This window comes from Ranitomeya imitator, chromosome 3, assembly GCF_032444005.1.
Source record: "Ranitomeya imitator isolate aRanImi1 chromosome 3, aRanImi1.pri, whole genome shotgun sequence".
Taxonomy (NCBI): Eukaryota; Metazoa; Chordata; class Amphibia; order Anura; family Dendrobatidae; genus Ranitomeya; species Ranitomeya imitator.
Window position 1 is genome coordinate 847,143,505 of NC_091284.1, and position 26,696 is coordinate 847,170,200.

General features: G+C 45.4%; 1 protein-coding gene across 2 annotated transcripts in view; it reads right to left on the reverse strand.

Moving 5' to 3' along the window:
• Positions 1-2,998: 2,998 nt before the first annotated feature.
• The window catches only part of LOC138671456 (zinc finger protein 300-like), an 82,046-nt gene continuing 58,348 nt past the window's right edge, over positions 2,999-26,696 (reverse strand). Inside the window, exons 2-3 of one of the 2 annotated variants that reach the window (XM_069759637.1) lie at positions 23,427-23,558; positions 2,999-3,923 (exon numbers count right to left, since the gene is read on the reverse strand). In XM_069759637.1, coding sequence (XP_069615738.1) covers positions 3,037-3,891 — 855 coding nt within the window. In that variant the 5' untranslated portion in view covers positions 3,892-3,923; positions 23,427-23,558 and the 3' untranslated portion in view covers positions 2,999-3,036. The remainder of the gene's footprint in view (positions 3,924-23,426; positions 23,559-26,696) is intronic. The other variant, XM_069759636.1, reaches the window with a different exon arrangement.

Here is a 26,696-nt window from a genome sequence, read left to right on the forward strand (position 1 = left end):
TGGTAGTACCCCATTGCTGGGAGTAGTGGTGCGCCTCATTACAGAAATAGTTCTGCGTCAATATAAACCTCATACAGTCTAAAATGAATGAGACTTGTTCCTCCGGTAGTATTTCTTGTTTATCTAGGAAGAATTCAGCTGCTTCACACCCTTTGCCGTGTTGTATGACTGTATATAGTGAGGTAACGTCTAATGTGCCCATAATGTAGTGTTCTTTCCATTCCACTTTCTCCAAAATCCTGAGAATGTGTGTACTGTCTTTGAGATATGATGGAAGCTTAGGGACCAATTTCTGCAAATGACAGTCTACATATTTCGACATCTTGGCTGTAAGGCAGCCCACCCCAGATATGATGGGTCTACCAGGCGGGTTTGTTGGACATTTATGTATTTTGGGGAGATAATAAAAGTACGGTATTCTTGGATGCTCTGTATTTATAAAATCAAATTCTCGCTTAGTAAGAATACCTTGTTCTCGTCCCTTTTTTTTATCAAATCCTTTAATTCTTCAATGTATTTATCTGATGGATCATTTGGTAGGATACTATACGTACGTTGATCACCCAATAGTCGTAAGGCCTCCTTTGCATAGTCCTCTGAATTCAGAATGACTATACCCCCCCTTTGTCAGCTGGTCTAATTACTATCTTCTTGTTGCCCTGAATCTGCTTTATAGCTGTGCGTTCCTCGTTTGTCAAATTATTTTTAAATTTCGTGCACCTTTTATTTGAAATTTTTCTGATGTCGCGTATTACTTTTTTATGGAAAGCTTCAAAAGATTCTGAGTATTCATGAATGGGATTGAAGTTAGATTTTACCTTTAAAGAGGTATGTGAATATGGATCTGCTGGTTGAAGGGGGATGTTTGAGGTAGTAGCTTTGTTCTTTAGAAAAAAAATGTTAATAGCTAGTTGCCTCATGAATAATTGAATTCCAATGAACGCCTGGAACTTATCGAATTTTGTGTTTGGTGCATATTTTAATCCTCTCTTGAGAAGGGAGATTTCATTATTGTCTAGTTTGTGTTTACTCAAATTAAAAATTTTTTGTTGATCATCTCTAGTTTTTAGTTCTTTTTTGTTTTTTTTTCCTCTTTTTTGGGGTAAGTTTCCCGCCCCTGCACCCCCTTTTTTGTGTTTTTTTTGGCCTAATTGAAAAAAAGGGTGATGCTTTTGTTTGATTTTTTGTTGATTTTGTTTGATAGGTCGATTGTGTAAAGCCAGTTTTGAAGTTTTGTTTTTTTTTTAAGTCTTTTTTATAGTTTTTGGTTTTGTGGTAGAGGAATTAGCTATAATATTTTGATTTAGGGTCTCCATCCCACTTGTCCAGAATATGAAATCTATTCTGAAAAGCCTGTGAAGCTATGGGTGTATATATTGATATTTCATGGGCAGAAGGCCACGAATCTCCCGAGATAGCACTCATTTCTAGTTGGTGAATCTATCACAAGAAGTGGAGCTACCTGTTGTTTCATCTAGTGTATCAAATTGACTAATTCTCCTTGAGGTTTGATGTTCCTCACTTGATTCTATACCATTTTTGGAATTACATGTGCCATCTTCTTGGGTCTCTAATCTAGGTGGAACTATAGTTGCCCTGTCCGGGATCAGGTCTTTACCAAACTTAGTACGTTTTCTTTCCAAGATTTCTTTTTCCTTTCCCAGGATCCTCATCCTAATGCTTTTTGATAACGGCAACTGCTATCCCATACAACTAAGTGAGGGATTGAAATCAGTGCAGATATAGAATTATTTACAATACTAAATGGTGGCCCGATTCTAACGCATCAGGTATTCTAGAATATGTATGTATATAGCAGCCACATAGTATATAGCAGAGGCCACGTATTATATAGGAGTACTACGTGGCCTGTGGTATATACCATGTGGCTGCTATATACATACATATTGTATAATACCCAATGCGTTAATATAGGCCACGTAGTATATAACACAGCCCACACAGTATATAGCAGCCACGCAGTATATAGCAGCCACGCAGTATATAACACAGCCCACGTAGTATGTAACACAGCCCACGTAATATATAACACAGCCCACATAATATATAGCACAGCCCACATAGTATCTAACAGTGGCCACGTAGTATATAGCAGCCATGTAGTATATAACGCAGTCCACGCAGTATATAACACTGGCCACGTAATATATAGCACAGCCCCCGCAGTATAGAACACAGCCCACATAGTATCTAACACTGGCCAGGTAGTACATAGCAGCCACGCGGTATCTAACAGCCCACGTAGTATTCAGCAGTGTGGGCACCATATCCCTGTTAAAAAAAATAATTAAAATAAAAAATAGTTATATACTCACCCGGCGGGATCCAGCGTAGATCCAGCGAACCTCTGGTGATGCGCGCGGTTGCCGCCATCTTGCGATCCGAGGATGCATTGCGAAATTACCCAGATCACCATTAAGTCTTCTTGGTAATTTCGCAATGCATCTCTGAGACCGGAAGCTGGCGGCAGGCGGGAGCGCATCGTCAGACTAAGGAGGGTGAGTATAGCAGGTTTTTTGTTTTTTTTAATTATTTTTAACATTAGATTTTTTTACTATTGATGCTGCATAGGCAGCATCAATAGTAAAAACTTGGTCACACAGGGTTAATAGCGGCGTTAGAGTGAGTTACCCGCGGTCCATTACCGCTGGCATTAACCCTGTGTGAGCAGTGACTGGAGGGGAGTATGGAGCGGGCACTGACTGTGAGGAGTATGGAGCGGGCGCCGGGCACTGACTGCAGGGGAGTAGGGAGGGACTAATCGGACTGTGGCCGTCGCTGATTGGTCGCGGCAGCCATGACAGGCAGCTGACGAGACCAATCAGCGACTTGGATTTCCATCACAGACAGAGGCCGCGACCAATGAATATCCGGGACAGATAGACAGACGGAAGTGACCCTTAGACAATTATATAGTAGATTCTGTAAAACAGATTTCACTTTGTGAACAAAAACAATACTTTTCTTCTGATTTTGTTTTTTTATTTTTTTATTTTTTGTACATTAAGAAAAAGGTTATTGTCCTTGGTGAATTCTCTGATGTGTCACATGACTCGATTTATCAGTGAAACATTTCTTACATTCCAAACATGAGTAAGGCTTCTCTCCTGTGTGAATTCTCTCATGTTTAACAAGATCAGATTTATTAATATAACATTTGCCACATTCTGAACAGGTGAATGGCTTCTCCCCGGTGTGAATTTTCTGATGATTTCTAAGTTTGGTTTTAGTAATAAAACATTTCCCACATTCTGAACATAGATATGGTTTCTCACCTGTATGAATTCTCTCATGTGTTACAAGATGTGATCTATTTGTAAAACATTTATTACATTCTGAACATGAAAATGGCTTCTCCCCTGTGTGACTTCTCTGGTGTAGAACAAGATGTGATTTATTTGTAAAACATTTCCCACATTCTAAACATGAATATGGTTTTTCCCCTGTGTGAATTCTATCATGTTTAACAAGATTTGACTTATCTACAAAACATTTTCCACATACTAAACATGAATACAGCTTCTCCCCTGTGTGTCTTCTCTCATGCTGATCAAGGCCCGATTTGCGGGTAAAACATTTCCCACATAGTGAACATGTATATGGTTTCTCCCCTGTGTGAATTCTTCTGTGTATAAAAAGACTTGAACTTTGTGTGAACTGCTTACCACAATCACCACACTGAAACCTTTTACCATATTTATGATCTGTACTTGTGATATTCTGCGACTGGTCATGTAATGATTTCACATTATTAGGGGGATTATATGATAGATTTTTACTGTGAAGTCTTGGATGTATGTCATTGAGGTTTTCTCCTGAAGAGTCCTGCATTATATCTTCATCCTCACCTCTGTTAAGTAGGGATAGCATAACATTTTCCACAACGTTCTTTCTGGGTTTATCTGTGAGGATTAAAAATTACATAAATTATTTTATTTTTTCCGAAAAAAGTGGACACTTATAGTGCTTCAAACACATGTAGTTCTTAATGCCAATTATAAGCCAAAGAAAGAGCTGGATCCAGCAGTCTGGACATTTATAGGTAGTTCCTTTATATTTCCATACTCCTTCCAAATCTACCCCCTTGTGTTGGCTAAAAAAAAAAAAACTGCAGCAAAGTAAGTGTGGATTTACAACGTTCTAGGTAACAATATATTATTGTGATGGATTACAGGTCTACAATCAGTGATCAATTGAATTGCATGAACAGTCATAAAATAAAGTAAAAAATGTAAAAAAAAAAAATCCAACCTTGTCTAGCAATTAAGTTTGTCCTCAGTCAACTCATTCGTCCCTTCAGTATCAACGTAGTTCTGATACAATTACTCTACTTAATTTTAATGTTGACAATCTCATCATGGTGACAGGCTGCCTTAATTTTCTGAGACAAAAAGCCCAAATTTCAGACTAAATTCATGGACATAACAATTAAGAATTTTCCTTTTCATTATTAATTTATCTATTGCCGGTTGGTAATAAAGAGGCGAGATAGTCAAGACTGATATAGTGGAACTAATAGCAGGGCACATAGCAGATGTACAGACATGCTACAAGTACCTCGGCATCCCACAGAGGTACGATAACCATGATGAGGAGGCAAAGAAGGCATCAACATCCAGATTCTATCAAAGAGTAAAGGTACCTTCACACTGAACGATATCGCTAGCGATCCGTGACGTTGCAGCGTCCTCGCTAGCGATATCGTCCAGTGTGACAGGCAGCAGCGATCAGGATCCTGCTGTGCCATCGTTGGTCGCTGCAGAAAGTCCAGAACTTTATTTTGTCGCTGGATCACCCGCTGACATCGCTGGATCGGCGTGTGTGACGCCGATTCAGCGATGTCTTCGCTGGTAACCAGGGTAAATATCGGGTAACTAAGCGCAGGGCCGCGCTTAGTAACCCGATGTTTACCCTGGTTACCAGCGTAAAAGTAAAAAAAAAAAACACTACATACTTACCTTCAGCTGTCTGTCCCCGGCGCTGTGCTTCTCTGCACTGACTGAGCGCCAGCCGGAAAGCAGAGCACAGCATTGACGTCACCGCTGTGCTTTCCGGCCGGCGCTCACAGTCAGTGCAGAGAAGCACAACGCCGGGGGACAGACACTGGAATGTAAGTATGTAGTGTTTTTTTTTTTTTTACGTTTACGCTGGTAACCAGGGTAAACATCGGGTTACTAAGCGCGGCCCTGTGCTTAGTAACCCGATGTTTACCCTGGTTACCAGGGGACTTCGCATAGTTGGTCGCTGGAGAGCTGTCTGTGTGACAGCTCTCCAGCGACCACACAGCGACGCTGCAGCGATCGGGATCGTTGTCTAGATCGCTGCAGCGTCGCTAAATGTGACGGTACATTAAGACAGGTCCTGAAGAGCCAGCTCAATGGGAAGAATAAGATCCATCTCATCAATACATATGCCCTGTCGGTTATCAGATACCCTGATGGCATAGTATGCTGGCCAAAAGAATAGATGGAAGATGCAGATGTGAAGACCTGGAAGGTCCTTACAATGCATGGAGGTCTCCACTCCAACACCCAACAGAAAAGAGGGCGGTCGAGGCTTGAGAAGTGTCCAAGCCACCATCACGGATGAAAGAAAGAGTATCCAGGAATATGTCAGAAAATGGCACCAATGCTCAGATAGAGCCTAAGGCAGCAACAACAGTCCTGGAAGGAAAAACCAGGAACATGCAATACCCTGGTAAGATAAGCCACTACACGGGATGCACCATCAACAGATAATGGTGTTGGTTGATATGGGAAAATCCCACCAATGGCTGGAGAAAGCTGGACTTCAAGATAGTACAGAGGCATTGATCATAGTGGCACAAGAACAGGTGCTAAAGTAATAGATCCATAGAAGCAGGGATCTACCATACAAGACAAGACCCAAGGTGCAGACTATGCAAAGAGGCCTCGAAAACCGTCCAACACATAGTGGCAGGATGCAAAATGCAGGAGCAGCGTATTCCGAACGCCACGACCAAGTAGCGGGAACTGTATATAGGAACATCTGCACAGCATATGGGCTAAGTCCCCCTAAGTCCAGGTGGGAGACCCCGGTAAAAGTGGTGGAGAATGAAAGGGATAAAATCCTGTGGGACTTTAAAGGTCTCTGTCACCCCCTCCAGCCATTATAAACTAAGTAATGCTGCATTCTGGCAAGGTGGCTCATTTAGTTTTTGGTGCAGTTATTGCCAAAATAAAGCGTTTTATAATTTCGCCAAAATACCTTTCTTTAGACAGGGAGGCAGGTCTTAACCCCCTGCTGGAAACCCCACACTGCTGTCACTCACATCTTCTGGGGCGCCGCCCCCTCCGTGCTATTTTTCCATGAAATCCGGCGCCGGCGCTGTTTAGAACTGGCTGGTGCTGGTGCAGTGAACTCTGGCCGTCTGACCTCACATCCAGTCTTGCAGACTGCGCCTGTGCGGCCAGTACTAAACAGCGCAGGTGCCGGATTTGATTAGAAAACAGCGCGGAGGGGGCGGCGCCCAGCGCCCCAGAAGATTTGAGTGACGGCAGTGTGGCGTTTCCAGCAGGGGGGTTAAAACCTGCCTCCCTGTCTAAAGAAAGGTATTTTAGCAAAATTATAAATAGCTTTATTTTGGCAATAACTGCAACAAAAACTAAAAGAGCCACCTTGTCAGAATGCAGCATTACTTCGCTTATAATGGCTGGAGGGGGTGACAGGGTCCCTTTAAGATGCAGACGGATAAGCGGGTGTTGACTAACCAGCCAGACATTGTGATACACAAGGATCAGAAGACAGCAATGATAATAGATGTGGCAGTGTCAAGTGATAGTAATATCAGAAAGAAGGAATATGAGAAGCTGGAGAAACACCAGGGCCTCAAAGGAGAACTGGAGAAGATGTGGAAGGTGGAGGCAACAGTGATTCCAGTGGTGATCGGAGCACTTGGAGCAGTGACCCCCTAAGTTGGAAGAATGGCTACAACAGATCCCAGGATCAACACCTGAACTCAGTCCAGAAAAGTGCAATGCTGGGAACAACTAAGAACCTGTGCAGAACCCTCAAACTCCCAGGCCTCTGGGCAGAGGACCCTAATGAGGAAGGACAATAAAAAAAAAACACCCCACAGAAGGGTGAGAAAGAAAATATATATTTATTTAGCGCCACTAAATCCACAGCGCTTTACACACATTATCGTCGCTGTCCCCGATGGGGCTCACAATCTAGATTCCCTATCAGTATGTCTTTGGAATGTGGGAGGAAACCGGAGAACCCAGAGGAAACCCACGCAAACACGTTGTCCTTGGTGGCATTTGAACCCAAGACCCCAGCACTGCAAGGCTGCTGTGCTAACCACTGAGGCACCGTGATATATATATCATGATATATACAGTGTATATATATATATATATATATATATATATATATATATATAAGATGGAGGCAGCGCACCATTTGTAGTGGAAAAGAGCTTATTTAATCAGCCCAGAAAGAGACGTTTCGGTCCCAACAGGAACCTTTCTCACGCAGTGAACAAGTGAAAGTGCCAGGTATATGAAGAGTATACATAATTATAATCATTTGCATTAATCATCATTGTGAGAGCATGTATTTACATTATCATTAACATGCATACAGTGCAGGCAGTGATACAGGAATTGTTCATCACAAAGTGCAGTGCATAGATATAGATAAAAAAGGCATTGAAAAATATGCATTTAAACAACAATTGGTAATGATAGAACAGGTGTATGGCCTTGTTAATCACATCCATGACTTGTCCCACTCTCTTGGGTAAAGGCAAACAGATCCAAGCAAACAGCATGTTACAAAGGAACGAAACCTCTGCGCTACTAAGTCACAGCGCTAAATATGCTCTTTTTCACTACAAATGGTGCGCTGCCTCCATCTTTTCTTTTTTATAATTGAGCTTTGGTATTTGCCTGGGGGGCTCTGCACCTGGACTTTTTTCTTTGTGCTGCTCTAATTCATATATATATATATATATATATATATATATATATATATATATATATATAATGATCTTTTATTGCAAGATCATCATATATATGTATGTATGTATATATATATATATATATATATATACAGTACAGACCAAAAGTTTGGACACACCTTCTCATTTAAAGATTTTTCTGTATTTTCATGACTATGAAAATTGTACATTCACACTGAAGGCATCAAAACTATGAATTAACACATGTGGAATTATAGACTTAACAAAAAAGTGTGAAACATCTGAAATTATGTCTTATATTCTAGGTTCTTCACAGTAGCCACCTTTTGCTGTGATGACTACTTTGCAGACTCTTGGCATTCTCTTGATGAGCTTCAAGAGGTAGTCACCGGGAATGGTCTTCCAACAATCTTGAAGGAGTTCCCAGAGATGCTTAGCACTTGTTGGCCCTTTTGCCTTCACTCTGCGGTCCAGCTCACCCCAAACCATCTCGATTGGGTTCAGGTCTGGTGACTGTGGAGGCCAGGTCATCTGGCGTAGCCCCCATCACTCTCCTTCTTGGTCAAATAGCCCTTACACAGCCTGGAGGTGTTTGGGGTCATTGTCCTGTTGAAAAATAAATGATTGTCCAACTAAACGCAAACCGGATGGAATAGCATGCCGCTGCAAGATGCTGTGGTAGCCATGCTGGTTCAGTATGCCTTCAATTTTGAATAAATCCCCAACAGTGTCACCAGCAAAGCCCCCCCACACATCACACCTCCTCCTCCATGCTTCACGGTGGGAACCAGGCATGTAGAGTCTATCCGTTCACCTTTTCTGCGTCGCACAAAGACACGGTGGTCGGAACCAAAGATCTCAAATATGGACTCATTAGACCAAAGCACAGATTTCCACTGGTCTAATGTCCATTCCTTGTGTCTTTTAGCCCAAACAAGTCTCTTCTGCTTGTTGCCTGTCCTTAGCAGTGGTTTCCTAGCAGCTATTTTACCATGAAGGCCTGCTGCACAAAGTCTCCTCTTAACAGTTGTTGTAGAGATGTGTCTGCTGCTAGAACTCTGTGTGGCATTGACCTGGTCTCTAATCTGAGCTGCTGTTAACCTGCGATTTCTGAGGCTGGTGACTCGGATAAACTTATCCTCAGAAGCAGAGGTGACTCTTGGTCTTCCTTTCCTGGGGCAGTCCTCAAGTGAGCCAGTTTCTTTGTAGCGTTTGATGGTTTTTGCCACTGCACTTGGGGACACTTTCAAAGTTTTCCCAATTTTTTGGACTGACTGACCTTCATTTCTTAAAGTAATGATGGCCACTAGTTCTTCTTTACTTAGCTGCTTTTTTCTTGCCATAATACAAATTCTAACAGTCTATTCAGTAGGACGATCAGCTGTGTATCCACCAGACTTCTGCACAACACAACTGATGGTCCCAACCCCATTTATAAGGCAAGAAATCCCACTTATTAAACCTGACAGGGCACACCTGTGAAGTGAAAACCATTGCCGGTGACTACCTCTTGAAGCTCATCAAGAGAATGCCAAGAGTGTGCAAAGCAGTCATCAAAGCAAAAGGTGGCTACTGTGAAGAACCTAGAATATAAGACATATTTTCAGTTCACACTTTTTTGTTAAGTATATAATTCCACATGTGTTAATTCATAGTTTTGATGCCTTCAGTGTGAATGTACAATTTTCATAGTCATGAAAATACAGAAAAATCTTTAAATGAGGTGTGTCCAAACTTTTGGTCTGTACTATATATATATATATATACATACACACACACACATACATACACACACACATACATACATATATATGATGATCTTGCAATACAAGGCAATATTTGATGATCGGGTGATGTCACTGCTCTATAGGCCCTCCAGTGACACACTGACAGGAGGCAATAGCTCCTGCAGTGCATCACTGAGAGGTTACCTCAGTTCAGGGTCTCACTTTATGGCAAAGCTGCATGGGAATTTTCCCACACAGCAATGCCAGAAGTGAGACTAGGGACTATTTTCTCACGGGGCATAGGAATACATTGTGGGGAATACAGTTCGGAAGGATACTTTCCATCATTGTATTCCTGGAGCCCCTGGAGAGCGGTCACATCAGCTGCTGCTGCTGCTCTCCATCGGAGATCGTCGTGGGACACTTGTTTTAAATTAAATATCTGCGGATCAGGGAGTATATTGTTTGTTTATTATTTTAATATTTTTTACAGGTGACACTGGCTTTGGGGATCAAGGTGACAAGGTGATGGTGAGTATGTACTCTATGTTATATGTACTGTATGTCTATATGTATGTTGTATGTACTGTATGTGTTGTATGTTGCATGCCACATGTCGCATGTTGCACATTGCATGTCGTATGTTGCATGCTGCACGTCGCATGTTGCATGGCTCACGTTGCATGTTACATGGCGCACGTTGCATGGCACATGTTGCACTTCACATGTTGCATGACGCATGTCGCACATTGTATGTCGTATGTTGCACGTCGCATGGTGCAAGTTGCATGGTGTATGTCTATATGTATGTTGTATGTCTGTGTATGTTGTATGTCTGTTTGTATGTTGTGTCTCTGTTTGTATGTTTGTTTGTATGTTGTATGTCTATGTCTGTTTGTATGTTGAATGTTGTATGTCTGTTTCTATGTTGTACAGTCATGGCCAAAAGTATTGACACCCCTGCAATTCTGTCAGATAATACTCAGTTTCTTCCTGAAAATGATTGCAAACACAAATTCTTTGGTATTATTATCTTCATTTACTTTGTTTTAAATGAAAAAACACAAAAAGAATTGTCCTAAAGCCAAATTGGATATAATTCCACACCAAACATAAAAAAGGGGGTGGACAAAAGTATTGGCACTGTTCGAAAAATCATGTGATACTTCTCTAATTTGTGTAATTAACAGCACCTGTAACTTACCTGTGGCACCTAAGAGGTGTTGGCAATAACTAAATCACACCTGCAGCCAGTTGACATGGATTAAAGTTGACTCAACCTCTGTCCTGTGTCCTTGTGTGTACCACATTGAGCATGGAGAAAAGAAAGAAGACCAAAGAACTGTCTGAGGACTTGAGAAACCAAATTGTGAGGAAGCATGAGCAATCTCAAGGCTACAAGTCCATCTCCAAAGACCTGAATGTTCCTGTGTCTACCGTGCGCAGTGTCATCAAGAAGTGTAAAGCCCATGGCGCTGTGGCTAACCTCCCTAGATGTGGACGGAAAAGAAAAACTGACAAGAGATTTCAACGCAAGATTGTGCGGATGTTGGATAAAGAACCTCGACTAACATCCAAACAAGTTCAAGCTGCCCTGCAGTCCGAGGGTACAACAGTGTCAACCCGTACTATCCGTCGGCGTCTGAATAAAAAGGGACTGTATGGTAGGAGACCCAGGAAGACCCCACTTCTTACCCCGAGACAAAAAAAAGCCAGGCTGGAGTTTGCCAAAACTTACCTGAAAAAGCCTAAAACGTTTTGGAAGAATGTTCTCTGGTCAGATGAGACAAAAGTAGAGCTTTTTGGGCAAAGGCATTAACATAGGAGTTTACAGGAGAAAAAAAAAGGCATTCAAAGAAAAGAACACGGTCCCTAGAGTCAAACATGGCGGAGGTTCCCTGATGTTTTGGGGTTGCTTTGCTGCCTCTGGCACTGGACTGCTTGACCGTGTGCATGGCATTATGAAGTCTGAAGACTACCAACAAATTTTGCAGCATAATGTAGGGCCCAGTGTATGAAAGCTGGGTCTCCCTCAGAGGTCAAATAATTTGTGTTTGCAATCATTTTCAGGAAGAAACTGAGTATTATCTGACAGAATTGCAGGGGTGTCAATACTTTTGGCCATGACTGTATGTCTTTATGTATGTATGTCTGTTTATGTGTAGGTGTTTTGTTTTTTACATTCAACACATTAGCCGGATGATGGGACTACTACTGGCCCATCATTGGCTAATTTGTCACTCACTGTCACTGTAGCAGGCATAGCCCGATGCCTATGTGAAAGGAAAAAATAAACATTTACCTTTATATACTGGAGTAGCAGCAGAGTTTACTCCGCCCGAAGCAGACCCCAGCACGGCCAGCGGACCCACCGCACACACCCGCAGACCCCAGCATCGCCCAGCGCAGCCCCACCGCACCGTCCGGCGCCCGCACATCCCGGTGCAGCCACGCAGACCCCCCCCTCACCTGCCCAGCACAGCCTGCACATCCCAGCACAGCCCCCAGACCAGTCACTCTTGATGAGTGACCGCTGTTTGTGGAGGATGGGTCACTCCTACTGATGAGGTCACGTCAATTTCCAAAGTCTGGAAATTGACGTGACGTCGGCAGAAATTAGCGGCGGGTGCAGCCTGGGGGTCCCGGGGGGATACATTGGGGGGTTAATTGAAAGTAGTGGACAACCCCTTTAAGGCTGTAAACTAGGAGTCAGGAATGATTCCAGGGGTGATCCCCATGAGGTCCCCTGTATCATTTGAGCAGTGTTTCCATCATTTTCCGACGTTTTTAGATCTTAAAAGGAACCCCAGGGGCATCCCGGTAAAAATACTCGGGTCTCCCATAGACTTACATTGGGCTCGTTGTTCTGGCCGAGTACCCGAGTATTCCAATCTGCTTGACCCGAGCAACGAGCACCCGAGCATTTTAGTGTTACCACCTCCATCTTTGAGTTTATGTGCTCCTGCATGTCTTTCCTTGCACTTAATCACATCTTGTAAAGTTTTCTTAGCAGGAATAGTTTGTGATTTAAGCTGGATCTTTCATGTAGCGTTCTCAATGCTTCCCAGATTCCATGTATTGCTGTGCAGCTGCACGCTCCGCTCTGGAGTGCTGGCGCCAGAGCAGGGTTTTAACCTGCGAGACTCAGACGTATTTCTCGCAAGTGAGAAGGAGCCCTTTATCTGTGGTTTTTACTTTTTCTGCTATAATTAGTTCCCTTGATCTTTGATATGCATGACACTGTCCCTGATTGCCCTTAGGGGATTATGCACTTTATACTTTATTAAACGTTTTTTTTATCTCTTTTCTCCTGAGGCCAATCAGGGAGAGAGAAACTCCCAGATACATGTGTGTGATTATTTTATATCTGTCTTGAGACTTTTTTGGCTATGAGAACTATGCACTTTACTCTGTATTTACCTATATGTAATATTGAATCTGTGCCTCAAGCGGATGATAGTAAATGCTTTATCTTGGATGTAATACACGTGGTATATTTATCCCCAGGATACTGTCATCATACATGTTCCGTCCAATGTATGTTTCTTTCCATCCTGTTTTTTCAGTTTGCTCTTATCTCCTTAAAACATTTTAAAATTTGTATTTTCAATAAAGACATTATTGATTCTTTACGCTGTGTTGGGGGACTTTTGTTGCTAGTTTACAGATTTTGTGGTTGATCACGGTCCTCCGTACTTTTGTGGCTATTCCGTTTAGTCTCGCCCGAGCACATAGTAGCATAGGGACTCCAAGGCCCAATTAATCGCCAAGTACTCCTTCTCCACTACGCTATAATTTCGCTCTGCCGGGGTCAGTTTCCAGCTCAAATCGGTGACTGGATGCTCATCCCTGGTCACCTCTTGTGACAGCACCGCTCCTAAGCCTACCTCTGAGGCATCGGTTTGTACAATAAAGGTTTTCTTGAAGTCGGGGCTGATGAGGACCGGCTGTCCACACAACGCCGACTTCAGAGTCTGGAACACTTCCTCCGCTTGAGGATTCCTCTTGACCATCACAGTTTTCTTCCCTTTTAACAGGTCCGTTAGGGGTGCCGATTTCCCAGTAAAATTGGGGTATAAATAGATGGTAATACCCAATGATGCCAAGGAATGCCCACTCTTGTTTGGCACTTAAGGGCTTGGGCCAGTTTTGAATGACCTCAATCTTGTTCACTTGGGGCTTGATAATCCCGCGGCCGATCACATATCCTAAGTACCGGGCCTCCGTGAGACCTATCGCGCATTTCTTTGGGTTTGCTGATAACCCCACAACTCTAAGAGACTCCAGCACTGCTTGTACCTGGGACAGATGGGTTTCCCGGTCGGTACTAAAGATGACTGTCATCCAAATAGGCCAACGCGTAATCCCGATGAGGCGCTAACACAATGTCCATCAGCCTCTGGAATGTGGCCAGAGCCCCATGTAACCCAAAAGGCAATTGATAGAAACTGTCTGGTTTTATAAAAGCAGTCTTTTCTTTCACTGACTCTGTTAAGGGGACCTGCCAGTAACCTTTTGTGAGATCCAGCGTGGTGAAGTACTAGGCCTGCCTCAGTCTCTCAATTAGCTCGTCCACTTGTGGCATGAGATAGAGGTCAAATTTTGACACTTCATTTAACCTCCTGAAGTCATTACAGAAGCATAATGACCCATCTGGTTTGGGATTAGAACAATGTTGCTGGCCCACTCACTTCGGGACTCCTCAATGACTCAACTGGAGAATTTGCTTCACCTCAGCAGCGATGGCTTGCCTTCGGGCTTCTGGCACTCGGTACGGTTTCATCCGCACCCTTACCCGGGGTTCAGTGACAATGTCATGCTGAGGTTCGCCCAGGCAGTTCTGAGAATACATCCTTATTCTGCTGCAGCACAGCTCGAGCCTCCTGTCGCTGTTTTGTGAGTGCGTAGTTTACTTTTACCTCACACCCAGCTGTGTCCTTGGTCGGTGCCAGAGGGACCCCGTTTGTATGACTGGAGTCGCCTCGGTGACCAAACATTCTCGGTTCTTCCAGGCCTTCAGCAGGTTTACATGGTACAGCTGCTCAGGTTTCCTTTTCCCGGGTTGGAACACTTTGTAGTTCACTTCCTCCACTTTCCCCCATAACTCATAAGGTCCTTGCCACTTGGCCATGAGTTCTCTCTCTGGGGTGGGTACTAGTACCAACACCTGGCCTCCTTCTTTAAAGGTCCTGACCGTGGCCCTTTTATTATACATTCAGCTCTGAGTGGCCTGGGCATTCACCAAATGCTCCTTTACTATGGGCTGCACGACCGCAATCCGATCCTGCATACTTGCCATACTTGATGACACTCTTATGTGGAGTGGGCTCCTATTCCAATGTCTCTTTGGCTACATCCAGCAGTCCCCTTGGGTGCCTGCCATACAACAGCTCAAATGGGGAGAACCCCATGGATGCCTGCGGTACCTCGCAGATGGCGAACATTAGATAGTGCAGTAAAATACCACAATCCCTCCCATCCTTGGCGACCACCTTTTTGAGCTTGGCCTTGAGGGTCTTATTAAACCGCTCCACCAACCCATCGGTTTGTGGATGGTACACCAACGTGCGTAACTGTTTAATCTGGAGCAACTTACATAGCTCCCTGGCCACCTTAGACATAAAAGGGGTTCCCTGATCCGTAAGGATCTCCTTTGCGAGACCAAGGTGAAAAAACATGGCAAACAATTCACGGGTTATTAGTTTAGCCGAAGTGTGGCAAAACAGTATCGCCTCTGGGTACTGAGTGGCGTAGTCTACGACTACTAATATGTGTTGGTGGCCCCGAGCAGATTTTAGTATTGTTCCTACCAAATCCATCGCAATCCGCTCAAAAGGTACCTCAATAATGGGTAGTTCGTGGTGGGTGAGGTTAGTTGGCACTCTGAACCTTTTGACCTCAAAGTAGACACCAGGCCAAAAAAAACCTCTGTAATATGCACTCTAGTGTATTTTTGGCCCCCAAATGCCATCCCAACATGTGAGTGTGAGCCATGTCGAGCACCGCCTGATGATCGGATTGGGGCACTACCAGTTGTTTTATCAACCCTGTACAGTAACTCCTGGTTGATCATCCGGGGAAACTCCTTTTCTGCACCGGGTTGTTGAGCCACCCCATTTACCTCGATTACTCTTTCCCTTGCCCGAGTCAGAGTGGAATCCTGGAGCTGGGCAGTCCCGAACTTACCAGGTGACACCTCTAGCTCAGGAATCGGTGGGTTCTCTTCCACTTCTCCTGCCAGTACCTCTAGGGGAAACCTATCGGGATTATACACTGTCCCTAAGGTGGCGACCCCTACTGTTGTGAATTCTGTGGCAGAGCTCCCTCCTGTGGTCACAAGTGGTATTTCGGTTGATTCTCTCTGTGAGTTTCCGTTGGTGGAGGAAAGTGGTACTGCGGCTTCTGAGTTTCCTTCCTCAGGTAATATGGTGAAGTCGTTAGGTGCTGCTCTACTTAACTCCACCTAGTGCTTTGATGCTGGCCTCCTGTCAATGTTGCCCAGCGGAGAAACTGTTTGTCCCTGATAGGTGGACGAGTAGAGTTATCTCTGAGGTTCATTGTTCGGTGTTGGCTGGTCATCCTGGAATCTTTGGTACCAGAGAGTTAGTGGCTAGATCCTTTTGGTGGCCATCTCTGTCGCGGGATGTTCGTGCTTTTGTGCAGTCCTGTGGGATTTGTGCTCGGGCTAAGCCCTGCTGTTCTCATGCCAGTGGGTTGCTTTTGCCCTTGCCGGTCCCGAAGAGGCCTTGGACACATATCTCTATGGATTTTATTTCAGATCTTCCCGTTTCTCAAAAGATGTCAGTCATTTGGGTGGTCTGTGATCGCTTCTCTAAGATGGTCCATTTGGTACCCTTGTCTAAATTGCCTTCCTCCTCTGATTTGGTGCCATTGTTCTTCCAGCATGTGGGTTCGTTTACATGGCATTCCAGAGAATATCGTTTCTGGCAGAGGTTCCCAGTTTGTTTCGAGGTTTTGGCGAGCCTTTTATGGTAGGATGGGCATTGACTTGTCTTTTTCCTCGGCTTTCCATCCTCAGACTAATGGCCAGACCGAACGAACCAATCAGACCTTGGAAACATATCTGAGATGCTTTGTTTCTGCTGATCAGGATGACTGGGTGTCCTTTTTGCCTTTGGCTGAGTTCGCCCTTAATAATCGGGCCAGTTCGGCTACCTTGGTTTCGCCATTTTTCTGCAACTCTGGGTTCCATCCTCGTTTCTCTTCAGGACAGGTTGAGTCTTCGGACTGTCCTGGTGTGGATACTGTGGTGGACAGGTTGCAGCAGATTTGGACTCATGTAGTGGACAATTTGACCTTGTCCCAGGAGAAGGCTCAACGTTTCGCTAATCGCAGACGCCGTGTGGGTCCCCGACTTCGTGTTGGGGATCTGGTTTGGTTATCTTCTCGTCATATTCCTATGAAGGTTTCCTCTCCTAAGTTTAAACCTCGTTTCATTGGTCCGTATAGGATTTCTGAGGTTCTTAATCCTGTGTATTTTCGTCTGACCCTTCCAGATTCTTTTTCCATACATAACGTATTCCATAGGTCATTGTTGCGGAGATACGTGGCACCTATGGTTCCATCTGTTGACCCTCCTGCCCCGGTTTTGGTGGAGGGGGAGTTGGAGTATATTGTGGAGAAGATTTTGGATTCTCGTGTTTCAAGACGGAAACTCCGGTATCTGGTTAAATGGAAGGGTTATGCTCAGGAAGATAATTCCTGGGTTTTTGCCTCTGATGTCCATGCTCCCGATCTTGTTCGTGCCTTTCATGTGGCTTATCCTGGTCGGCCTGGGGGCTCTGGTGAGGGTTCGGTGACCCCTCCTCAAGGGGGGGGGTACTGTTGTGAATTCTGTGGCAGAGCTCCCTCCTGTGGTCACAAGTGGTACTTCGGTTGATTCTCTCTGTGAGCTTCCGTTGGTGGAGGAAAGTGGTACTGCGGCTTCTGAGTTTCCTTCCTCAGGTAATATGGTGAAGTCGTTAGGTGCTGCTCTACTTAACTCCACCTAGTGCTTTGATCCTGGCCTCCTGTCAATGTTCTAGTATTGGACTTGTTTCCTCCTGGATCGTTCCTGTGGCCTGCTGCTCTGCATAGCTAAGTTCTTCTTTGCTATTTTGTTTGCTATTTTTTCTGTCCAGCTTGTCTATTTGTTTGCTGGAAGCTCTGGGACGCAGAGGGTGTACCTCCGTGCCGCTAGTTCGGTACGGAGGGTCTTTTTGCCCCCTTTGCGTGGTTTTGTAGGGTTTTGTGTAGACCGCAAAGTTACCTTTCCTATCCTCGCTCTGTTCAGAAAGTCGGGCCTCACTTTGCTAAATCTATTTCATCTCTACGTTTGTCTTTTCATCTTAACTCACAGTCATTATATGTGGGGGGCTACCTTTTCCTTTGGGGTATTTCTCTGAGGCAAGGTAGGCTTATTTTCTATCTTCAGGCTAGCTAGTTTCTCAGGCTGTGCCGAGTTGCATAGGGAGCGCAATCCACGGCTGCCTCTAGTGTTGTTGGAGAGGATTAGGGATTGCGGTCTGCAGAGTTCCCACGTCTCAGAGCTCGTTCTATGATTTTGGGGTTTTGTCAGATCACTGTATGTGCTCTGACCTCTATGTCCATTGTGGTACTGAATTGCCTAATCATAATTCCCTACGGCAGGTATCCCTGACTTGTGACCTTCGGGTTCTGCGCCCGGAATACTTTTTACCTTGAGAGGGTTAACCCTGGTCTCCCAGAGGGACCAGAACAGGGGCAAGTCTCTTTCCAATACAGTCCCATACGGAAGAGTCTTTACCACTCCCACCACATGTTTTATCTCCCCGCATGCGGTGGAGAACGTGACCTCTGCAGTCGGGTATTCTCGGAGATCCCCATGTATGCACACTACCCCCACCTTCCGTCCATTAGGACTGTCCCCAGCAACCAGTGACCCATGTACCAGGATCATCAAGCTCCCCAAGTCCAAGAGAGCTTCCATCTGGTTCCCAATAATGAGTACTCTGCACAGCTGAGGTTCTGAACCGGCAGGGTCTGTAGTGGCAATGCAGACTGGCTGGGCATACATAGATACACGGCGGGTATATCCGCAGTCCATGGGTTCTGTTAGGTGGCAATTGGCAACCACATGTCCAGGCTCATGGCATCGCCAACACTTAATGACTGTGGCACGAGCTAACCTTGGGGCCAACTTAGGAGACACTGGTCTGTGGTCACTCTCTTTCAGAGATATCCCCTCAGCACGGATTCGGTCCGGTTTTGTCCCAGGGAAGGGTCGTGGACTTTTCTCAGACTCCTGAGCTGGAGGAGCCTTACGTGACAGCCGAAGTGGAGCAGTGTCCCGTATAAAGTTCCTGGGTGGCCTTATATTGCTCTATCAGTCCTACAAGCTGGTCTAGGGTACCCGAGTCCCCTTGACCCACCCAACGCTGTATGGCTGCTGGCAGAGCCCTCACCAGTCGGTCGACCATCACCCTCTCCACTATCTGAATTGCCACCGTTTCACAAGCTGCAGTAAGTCAAAAATCTGAGACCGGGCAGGCTGGATTTCCACAAAAGTTCATGAAAATACCCATTGGGCTCTCATGTAAGTATTAACTCTCAGTTGGGCAAGGATCTCGCCTTTTAGCTTGGAATAGTCCTGGGCGTCCTCCTGACTAAGGTCAAAGTAGGCCCTTAGCGCATCACCCCTCAGGAACGGAGCCACGACTTCGGCCCACTGTGCCGCTGGCAGGTTCTCCCGCTCTGCCATGCGCTCATAGACAATGAGGAAAGCTTTCACGTCATCTTCCAGACCAAATTTTATCAAAGCGGAGCAGACCTTGTCTTGGGCATCGCGACGTTCTGGGGTCGGTGCTGGAGGTGCCTCACGCAGGGCTGTAATTTGCTGCAGCAACAGGTTATTAGTTTGTTGCTGTGTGAGGACCAGCTGCCTCAGGATCTCCTCCATTTTGTTAGCAGGCCTGAGTTGCAATGTAGCAGGCTTAATAACAGACATGCAAATGGCTTTGGGGTATGCCTTAATTCACACTGCTCCGCATTCTCCAATCATAAGTGATGCAGCGATGTCCTTGCTGTGCAGTGACCCAGATAAAGGTTCAAAATAAAGTCTTGTTTATTTTACAGCATACTCACAAACAGAAAAATAAGTAAACAAGTCCTTCGGTATACAGCCAGGAAAAATAAAGACAGTCCACAATCCGTTGCCGTGAATGTACTACACCACCGTGTACGCTGGGGTGTCAGGCATTTAGACTCTGCCTGGCCCGTGTTGCTCCACACGGAAAGAGCTCCGCACAAGCCTCCTGCTAGGTCTGATACCCAGACCAGACTGACGCACCCAAACTCTCCTGCAGGTTTTTTTTTTTCTTTCCTCCAGAGTCTGTGGCCATCGGCCACTTATAAGATCTGGGCTGGAGGAAACGGACCGGCCCCACCACCTTCCTGCAGTCCATTTAAAAAATAAAAACCCATACCGGGTTTCCTGAATAATTTAATTGGTCAAATAACTTGACTCAGTTCACACCACTTTTATTCTGCTTTGTGGCTCACAGGCAACCTTCAGGGCACTCCAGTGGATCTAATACACCTCTGAACACATCCTGGGGGACACATAGCGACCCCCGCATATGACACCGGTCACTGCCTCACATAGTAATTATATATATTACTATTTTCAACCTTTTCCCACATATCATGCTTCAAACAAAGATATCAAATGTACATTTTTGGTGAAGAATGAACAAGTGGAACACAATTGTGAAGTTGAACAAAATTTATTTGGATACAAAATGATTTCCAAACCTTTAAACATCCCAAGGAGCACTGTGCAAGCGATCATACTGAAATAGAAGGAGTATCACACCACTGCAAATCTACCAAGACCCGACTGTCCCTCTAAACTTTCATCTCAAACAAGGAGAAGACTGATCAGAGATGCAGCCAAGAGGCCGATGATCCCTCTGGATGAACTGCAGAGATCTACAGCTGAGGTGGGACAGTCTGTCCATAGAACAACAATCAGTCGTACACTGCACAAATCTGGCCTTTATGGAAGAGTGGCAAGAAGAAAGCCATTTCTCAAAGATATCCATAAGAAGTGTTTAAAGTTTGCAACAAGTCACCTGGAAGACGCCAAACATGTGGAAGAAGGCGCTCTGGTCAGATGAAACCAAAATCAAACTTTTTGGCAACAATGCCAAATGATATGTTTGGCGTAAAGGCAACACAGGTCATCACCCTGAACACACCATCCCCACTGTCAAACATGGTGGTGGCAGCATCATGGTTTGGGCCTGCTTTTCTTCAGCAGGGACAGGGAAGATGATTAAAATTGATGGGAAGATGGATGGAGTCAAATACAGGACCATTCTTGAAGAAAACTTGTTGGAGTCTGCAAAAGACCTGAGACTGGGACGGAGATTTGTCTTCCAACAAGACAGTGATCCCAAACATAAAGCAAAATCTACAATGGAATGGTTCACAAATAAACGTATCCAGGTGTTAGAATGGCCAAGTCAAAGTCCAGACCTCAATCCAATGGAGAATCTGTGGAAAGAGCTGAAAACTGCTGCTCACAAATGATCTCCATCAAACCTCACTGATCTCGAGCTGTTTGCCGAGAAGAACGGGCGAGAATTTCAGTCTCTCCATGTACAAAACTGATAGAGACAGACCCCAAGAGACTTGCAGCTGTAATCGCAGCAAAAGGTGCGCAACAAAGTATTAAAGGGAACCTGTCACCTGAATTTGGCGGGACCGGTTTTCGGTCATATGGGCGGAGTTTTCGGGTGTTTGATTCACCCTTTCCTTACCCGCTGGCTGCATGCTGGCCGCAATATTGGATTGAAGTTCATTCTATGTCCTCCGTAGTACACGCCTGCGCAAGGCAATCTTGACCGTGGGACATGTGGGGACCGCGTCAGGAACGCTGGGAGCAGGTGAGTATGTCATATTCACCTTTCCGCGTTCCACCGCCGCCCTGTCTTCCCGTCGTCTTGCTGTGACTGTTCAAGTCAGAGGGCGCGATGACGTATTAGTGTGCGCACCGCCCTCTGCCTGAACAGTCAGTGCGGAGAGACGGGACGCTGAGAAGCAGCGACAAAAGGTGAGTATGTCATTTTTTTTTCTTTAGTGCAGCAGCAGCATTACATGTGGCACAATGCATGGCAAGAACTGCATGGGGCGTCTATGGGGCATCTATGGGGCCATAACTTCATGGGGCATTATACTGGGCATCTATGGGGCCATAACTGCATGGAGCATTATATGGGACATCTATGGGGCCATAAAGAACTGCATGGAGCATTCTATGGGACATCTATGGGGCCATAAAGAACTGCATGGAGCATTATATGGGGCATCTATGGGGCCATAAAGAACTGCATGGAGCATTATATGGGGCATCTATGGGGCCATAAAGAACTGCATGGAGCATTATATGGGGCATCTATGGGGCCATAAAGAACTGCATGGAGCATTATATGGGGCATCTATGGGGCCATAAAGAACTGCATGGAGCATTATATGTGGCATATATGGTGCCATAAAGAACTGCATGGAGCATTATATGGGACATCTATGGGGCCATAAAGAACTGCATGGAGCATTATATGGGGCATCTATGGGGCCATAAAGAACTGCATGGAGCATTATATGTGGCATATATGGTGCCATAAAGAACTGCATGGAGCATTATATGGGGCATATTTTGTATGGAGCATCTTATGGGCCCAAAAAGAACTGCATGGAGAATTATATGGGGCACGTTGCTATATGGAGCATCTTATGGGCCATAATGAACTGTATGGAGCATTATATGGGGCTCTTGATTCAATTTGGATATTCAAAAACACAACCTACTGATGTCTCAATTCATTTTACTTTTATTGGTATCTATTTTTATCATTTACCGATAGCTGCTGCATTTTCCACCCTAGGCTTATACTCGAGTCATTAAGTTTTCCCAGTTTTTTGTGGCAAAATTAGGGGGGTCGGCTTATAGTCCGGTCGGCTTATACTCGGGTATATACGGTAACCAATGAATTTCGTTCAACTTCACAATTGTGTTCCACTTGTTGATTCTTCACCAAAAATTTACATTTGGTATCTTTATGTTTGAAGCATGATATGTGGGAAAAGGTTGAAAAGTTCCAGGGATCCGAATACTTACGCAAAGCACTATATATTTGTCGCCATAAAAGGACCGGGGCCCAGACACATTTCTTGCACAGGGGCCCCAAGCTGTCAGTATCCACCCCTGGTGGATTATATGGGGTAACATAGTAACAGTTAGTAAGGCCGAAAAAAGACATTTGTCCATCCAGTTCAGCCTATATTCCATCATAATAAATCCCCAGATCTACGTCCTTCTACAGAACCTAATAATTGTATGATACAATATTGTTACGCTCCAGGAAGATAGTAACATAGTTTGCACGTATTAGCTCTAGAATTACCACAGTTGTCCGAGTCAACGGTTTGGAGCGATCAAAGGAACCATAACTAATTTAAATTCAACTTCATCTACGAAGAACATGAGGTAAATGCGTCAGCTTCGTAATACAGCATAACAGGAAGTCTAAAGGACCTTTTACCAGAGAGTAAGTGAAACCAAAGTACAACAAGTATATGCATTACATTCAACTAAGCATATAACAGTAACAACATCGCCATCTACTGTCAGAAAAGTGTAAACTCCTGCACACAGATAAGTATCTGTTGCATATCTGCCAAGATCAAGTTACCTGTGAGTACTGTGACAGGTAGAGGACGCCTTGTGTGACGCTAGTCTCTTATCAAGAAGTCCCGCAAAGTTCCACTGTTAAACAGATATGTACTGAAGCGGATACAATGTTCCAAAGAACACATCAACTGGCCTAAAGAGAAATGGAGAAACATTTTGCAGACTGATGAAAGTAAAATTGTTCTTTTTGGATCCAAGAGCAGCAGACAGTTCGTCAGATGACCTCCAAAGTCTCTATTCAAGCCACAGTACACTCTGAAGACAGTGAAGCCTTTGTGGTGCAAGCACCATAATATGGGCATGGTTCTCTTACTATGGTGCCGGACCCATTTACCACATACTGGGGATCATGGACCAGTTTGCAGATACTACAATTCTTGAACAGGTCATGTTGCCTTATGATGAAGAGGATATGCCCTTGAAATGGTTGTTTCACCAAGACAATGACCCTAAACACACCAGGAAACTAGCAAAATCTTGGTTCCAGTGCAACAAAATTGAGGTTATGGAGCGGCCAGCCCAATACCCAGACCTTAATCCAATAGAACACTTGCGGGGTGACATCAAAAATGCCATTACGAAGGCAACGTCAACAAATGCCAAAATATTGTGGGATGTAGTCAAAGCATGCTAGGCCAGAATAACAGGTGACCGGGGCCAGGAGTTGGATGACTCCATGCAGCATAGATGTGAAGCCGTTCTATAAAAAAACTGTGGGTAACAACTAAATAGGTTAGTGATTCTCAGGAATGGTAAATCATAAAAACAGTACAAAGGACAAATGCAGACACTGCTGTTTATTAGAAAGGCCTAATGTTCATTTTTTGTTATTTTCTGTAAAGTAGATAAAGATTATCTACATTTCTCTTCAAGCTGTGAATTAGAAAACAGCGTGCAATGTTCCCACTGCTGGGGATAAAGACCATTGTAAAGATTGTGTGTGAACACACGGTGTTAGCACTGGCGTAACGCACCAAGTTTAAGATGGAATAGTATCAGGTGCGTTCGCAGTCCGGGGTCCACCGTGCAGGTGAAAACCTGCTGCTAGTGATGACGGACGATATGGCGGTACAATGTGAATACACACACGGGTTTACTTCACCCTGTGTGAAGGAAGCGAACCCTGTTGCGTCACAGGGCCGCGGTACCGCACCAAGAGCGCAAGCAAGGAGTCTCAGAACTCAATCCCAAGACACAGGAATAGAGTTCATAAAAACCTCATGCGCTCGACACCGCTACTGGGGTGTCAGAGTGACAGAAATAAATGTATTAAACATGCACGTGAGTGTGTGCGGTGCCGCACTGGCGGACGCCACTAACCACCCAGGCTTGGGTCAGGAAAGCGCTGCGAAAGCGCACGGCGCCACACTGGCGGTCACAGCAATTAGACGCTGTAATGTGTTTCGTGCTGATGGCTTAGTCGGGCGCTAGATAGCTACCATCATTCGCGAACAGTCATCAACACAAGGAATGGGAATGATTTAGGAGCTTTCATCCATCGACATACATCCATCTACACACACACACATTATATCAATTCAATGCTAGCTCATGGCCATGCGGTCATGCGCAACTTATATAGTTGCAGCACGTTCAGGACCTTCCAATAAAGGACCAATGGGAAGCTGCCACCGAAGTTTAGCACTTTCAGGACCTTCCTGGAGGACCAATGGGATGTGCTGCAGTACCTGAGCATGTGACCCTCGATCTCCAACGGGAGATCTTGCCCTGGGCATGCTCAGAAAGAGAAAAGCAGGACTTAGTCCCAAAAGCATCTGCTCGCCACTGCCCAACACTGACTTCAATGGCAGAAGCAGGAAAAGCAGCAGTAACTCTTTGTACAGAGTGGGACTGAGCAAGACGCTGGGCCCGAGATTCCCCATGTGCAGAGGCGGGAACTCGACCCCAAACATTCCCCCCCCTCCTTGGGCCTTGCTACGCTCGAAGGCGGCAATGAGCTGTGGAGCCTGAATGTGCTCAACAGGCTCCCAGGACCTGTCCTCAGGACCGTAACCCTTCCAGTCCACCAAATAAAATTTTTTGCCACGTACCACCTTGCTCCCCAAAATAGCGTTCAGCTCGAAATCGTCCATAGACGAACCCGATGTCCCGGCAGATGACTCAGAAAACCGGGACATGTATACGGGCTTAAGGAGGGACACATGAAAGGTGTCGGTGATACCTAGGCATGGAGGAAGGGCTAGATGGTAGACCACAGGATTAACGTGTTCGAGGACCTTGAAGGGACCCAAGTAGCGAGGTGCAAACTTAGTGGACTCTACACGCAGCCTGATGTTACGGGCGGAGAGCCACACCAAATCGCCAGGAGCAAAGGTCGGAGCAGGGCGCCGATGTGCATCAGTGGAGGACCTCATTCTCTCCTTGGAGGCCCGGATGGCATCCTGAGTGCGGTCCCAAATGTCCCGTGCCTCCACAGCCCAGTCTGCCACCCTGGAGTCCGCAGAGGACACGGGCATAGGCACAGGAACCCGCGGATGCTGGCCGTAATTAAGGAGGAAAGGAGTCTGACCGGTGGAGTCGGCTACAGCGTTGTTAAGGGCAAACTCTGCCCACGGTAACAAGGATGCCCAGTCATCCTGCCTAGCAGAAACAAAATGTCGTAAATATGTGACCAGAGTCTGATTGGCCCTCTCTACCAACCCATTCGTCTCGGGATGATATGCGGAAGAGAGTTTAAGCTCAATGCTGAGAAGACGACACCGCTCTCTCCAGAACCGAGACGCACACTGGCGACCCCGGTCACTGACAATTTTGTCCGGCATGCCGTGTAGGCGGAAGATGTGTTTAATGAATAACACAGCCAAGGCCCGTGCAGAAGGTAACCGTGGAAGCAGCACCAAATGCACCATTTTCGAGAAATGATCGGTAATAACCCAAATAATGGTACAGGCACGAGACTTGGGCAAACCCACCACAAAGTCCATCCCGACCATCTCCCAGGGCCTGTCTGCCACCGGCAAGGGATGGAGCAAGCCAGCTGGCCGTTGTCGAGGAGACTTATTTTTGGCGCAGGAGAGACACGCCTGAACATAATCTCTGACATCTCAGAGCATATGCGGCCACCAGTACGTGCTCGCCAGCAGCTCAGATGTCCTCTTTGTCCCACAGTGTCCACCCACCCTGGACGAATGAGCCCAAGAGAGAACCTCCGGTCGCAAATTTATGGGCACGAAAGTCTTGCCCGGAGGCACAGACTCTAGCGACACCGGAGCTACGGTTCTCAGGCTCTCAGAGGGGACAATAAGCCGAG